This window comes from Fragaria vesca, linkage group LG3 (genome assembly GCF_000184155.1).
Source record: "Fragaria vesca subsp. vesca linkage group LG3, FraVesHawaii_1.0, whole genome shotgun sequence".
NCBI lineage: Eukaryota > Viridiplantae > Streptophyta > Magnoliopsida > Rosales > Rosaceae > Fragaria > Fragaria vesca.
In genome coordinates, this window is record NC_020493.1 from 26,840,061 (window position 1) to 26,843,989 (window position 3,929).

The 3,929-nt window shown below is 39.3% G+C and overlaps 1 protein-coding gene across 1 annotated transcript; it reads right to left on the reverse strand.

The window, feature by feature from the left end:
- Positions 1-1,612: 1,612 nt before the first annotated feature.
- Positions 1,613-3,929, reverse strand: LOC101310686 (putative peptide/nitrate transporter At5g19640-like). Its single transcript, XM_004296256.1, has 4 exons — positions 3,533-3,929; positions 3,224-3,441; positions 2,576-3,135; positions 1,613-2,471 (listed from the first exon to the last, which is right to left on the reverse strand). Exons 1-4 carry the CDS (start codon positions 3,927-3,929, stop codon positions 1,613-1,615), a joined length of 2,034 nt encoding a protein of 677 aa, XP_004296304.1.

Below are 3,929 nucleotides of genomic sequence, written 5' to 3' on the forward strand. Positions count from 1 at the left end.
CTCTCTCTCTCTCTCTCTCTCTCTCTCTCTCTCTCTCTCTCTCTCTCAATACACACACACACACACACACACACAAATAACACAGATACACATATACGCAGAAATGCTTATGAAAGACTATCATATAAGAGGAACCTGATCGATTGCTAAAGGAAAGAAGAATTTGATAAGGATAGGTCCATATTACACTGTGTCCGAATGACTTATCAAATCAAACACACTAATTCATCATCGAGAAGTGTCTTATTCAATTTATCTTATGATCTGCACATAAGCTGTACACCACTAATACCTGACTCCATTGAAATGGTAGTCCCGATCCTCCACCTTCTTCTGTTTCTCTCTTTTCCATTCATGTTTTTCTTTTTTGCTAATTATTTGTTTGTCCAAATTCCATACATATCTTCATTTATTTATTTTAAAAAAAAAACATATCTCCTCATCATACTAGAGAGCCAACTAGATCCACATTTTCAATATACAAGATATGCGACGGAAAAGAGAAAAGTAATTGCAGAAGATTGATTCAAATTGGAAGGCGTAAGGAAATATACATGTGATGAAATTTGAATTATAGATACAAATGATGCAAGGTATAAAGATAAAGGATGTACGTGGTCGGAGAAACAGCCTTAAAAAATTCGGCAAGGGTCGTCTGGGACTGCTTCCATGGCGTATATCAACTCTAAAGCTGGAACCCTAGCTGGTTTGGAGTATGTTTTGGTGGAGACGGCGAAACCGTACCCTAATCTGCTAAAGCTTTGTTCTCCTTACATTCCCTCATTTCGAGGGTTGCTAACATATTCTTTTTGCATTCTAGTTTTTAGTGTGGTTTGAATAAGTTGAGCTTTGATTTGCAACGAGTAATCATAGGATTGTCTCAAGATTGACCGACTGAGGTCGTTTCGATTTTTATCAATGGATTCGTCTTCTGTTGTCCTAAAAAAAGTTTAGGGCGGTAACTAAAATAAAATTAGCTCATGCAATTGTGTCACATGCCATCATTGTCATATCCTACTAAACCAGTGACATGTATCGTGCTGTGTGGGCAGATATGCCGAGTAAACTTCGTAATCATACAAAACGTGAATGCCTTTAACGTCAGAAACTTAAGAGGTGGACTAACAAACAGTTCATCAGGTGACAAATCCAATTAAAGGTCACGAAGGAAACAAATGTGGGTGGCACTGTGTTAAAAGTATGCATGCTTGATGGTAGCTTTAGGTTTAGATATTGACGTACACTACTAGTTACCTGAAAAACATATTTCTTGCGGTCATAGGAAAAAGAAAAGCATATTTTCCTTGTGAACCTCAATATTCTGCTTGTGCGTTGTGATCAGAATTATATATACTTCTTACATCACACACACACAAATAGATATATATATATATATAATTTGCTTAGAAAAAGAAATCACATAATTTGCACATATAAGAGAACAATTAAGAACCATTTTATTCCCAAATTTTCAAGGAGGAGGAGAGTCAAAACCCGGCCTAAGCCAAAACAAGGCTGAAATATGATAATTCTAAACACTAAACAAAAAGTCAGACTGCATGCATGTCTGCATGCCGATTATTATTACCAAATCAAGCACCATAACTAAGCCCTAAACACATCGGAGCACTTCATCATCCCGACTTTCTTGACTTTCCTCTTCATTCTCAGGGCCTTCAAGATTGATATACTTGTACCTCTTAGAAAGATAAACATAAATTACAAAATCGATGACTGCTAGTCCTGCAATCAGGAAGTAGAACCTGTCCATATGACCTTCATTCAAGTTATTTGGAATCCAACCTGGGTCTGAACCTCTAGCAGTAATCCCCATCACCACAGCAACTAGCATACTGCTAACATAATTCCCAAGAGAGATTGAAGCCATGCACAACGAACTTCCAAAGCTTTTTATCCCATCTGGGGCTTCACCGTTAAAGAACTCGAGCTGACCAACATACATGAAAACTTCCGAAACACCAACACAGACATATTGTGGAATTTGCCAAAATATGCTCAGAGAGCTTATTCTCTTACCCGGCTCCACATATTTGCGCCTTGCAATCTCCGTGACACCAGCTGCAACCATTGCGAACAATCCGATGATTAGTCCAATTCCCATTCTCTGAAGCTCTGATAACCCTTTAGGGTTTCCACTTAGTCTTCCAGCTAAAGGCACAAGGACTTGGCGGTAAATTCCAGTGGCGATTAGGACGCTGCATATGTCAAAAGCTGACATGCTAGCAGCTGGGATATGAAAGTTTCCGATTTTGGCATGCATTACATCACCTTGCTCTACGAATAGAGAAGCCATTTGTGTGAAGATCACTGAGTAAATTATAGTGCAAAGCCAAATAGGTAGAAGTTTCAGGACGCATTTGGCTTCTTCGACTTGGGTTACAGTGCAAAGCCTCCAAGGGTTCTTCTCATTTTGATCCTTGTCCGTTATTGTTGCTGCCTTGTCCAAAAACCTGACCAGAACAAGTAACCAAAACCACGAACATGTTAGCACAGTACTTTTATCGTTTGTGAATTTATCTACCAAAAGAAATAGTTGAAGTGTAATATTACATACTCAATTTCATTGCTGTGAAGAATCTTCCTACTCCCTTTGATTGCAGATTCTTTTCCTTCCATCTCATACAGATCATCTGCATCAGCTGGAACAACATGCCATTTTTTAGCAGCTGCCACAAATACCTGAGCAACACGAGGCAAAGGGTTGCCGCATGGTTTTATATACCGATAACGACTTGATCCCATCAAATAGGATAATAGGGCTACTACTGCTGACCCTAATGAGGCAACAAACCCTATATTCCAATATCCCTGATCCTCATAATAAACTAAGATGGTGTTTGAGAAGAGACACCCTACGTTAAGTGCAAAGTAGAAATACGAGAAGAAAATTGCTCTGGATTTTTGCTGTTCAGGATCTGCCTCATCAAATTGGTCCGCTCCAAATGTTGCTATAGTAGGCTGGTGACCACCGTATCCAAATGCTACCAAATATATTGATAGGTAAAAAAGACCAACACCAGTTTCGGATGGGGGATTGCAAAGCTTTTCTCCGTTGCCACAACCAGATGGATGGATTAGAAAGATCCAAGATGTCAGTGTCATTAGTCCCAAGCCCTGATCAAGACACATTATTTCCATTAGTTTTTACAGATAATTTTAGAGTATAGATCGAGGTGGCAATCCAGGCTAAGAATATACATACCATTACAAAGAAGACTTGAAAGACGGCACAGGTTAAGTAACGGCCCCAATAGGAGTCGCTGAGGAAAGCTCCAACCAGAGAAAACAGATAAACTGTTCCGGTCCACTTGCTGACATTGTTGGCCGCTACGGAATTTGATTGTTCAAGCACTCTGACTAGAAACAAAACCAAGTTCACACCAACACCAAAGAAAGCTAGTGTAGCTAGGCCTTGATTTGCTGCATAAAATTAATCAAAAGAGTTCATGTCACTAATCATGATGCTAATTGTATTCGCATAATGCAAACTTGATAGTTTAACAATAGATACCTAACAAGAGAATTGCAAGTTTCCATCCTCCTCTTTTCTTTTTGATGATCGGTGCATTGGGACTTCTAGTAGTGATTGTCCCTTTCTCAGGTGGTTCATCACCTTCATGGGAGTTGATCTTCCCTTCGTGTTCATGAGAGTCGGCCTTCTCTCCAATATTATGAGAGTTGGAGTGGTTGATTTTCTCTTCAGTAACGCAGGACTTCCTATTCCCTTCAGGATCATGTGAGTCCCTCTTCTCTTCGGTACCATCAAGAGATATTTTCTTCAGTTCAATCTCATGAAAGTTACTCTGCTGTTCGATTTCGTGCGAATTTCTCTTCTGTTCAATGTCAATAGAGCTTATATTCAGAACTTCTGATGATTCTGCAACATCTTTGTTTTTGTCTCCTGTCAT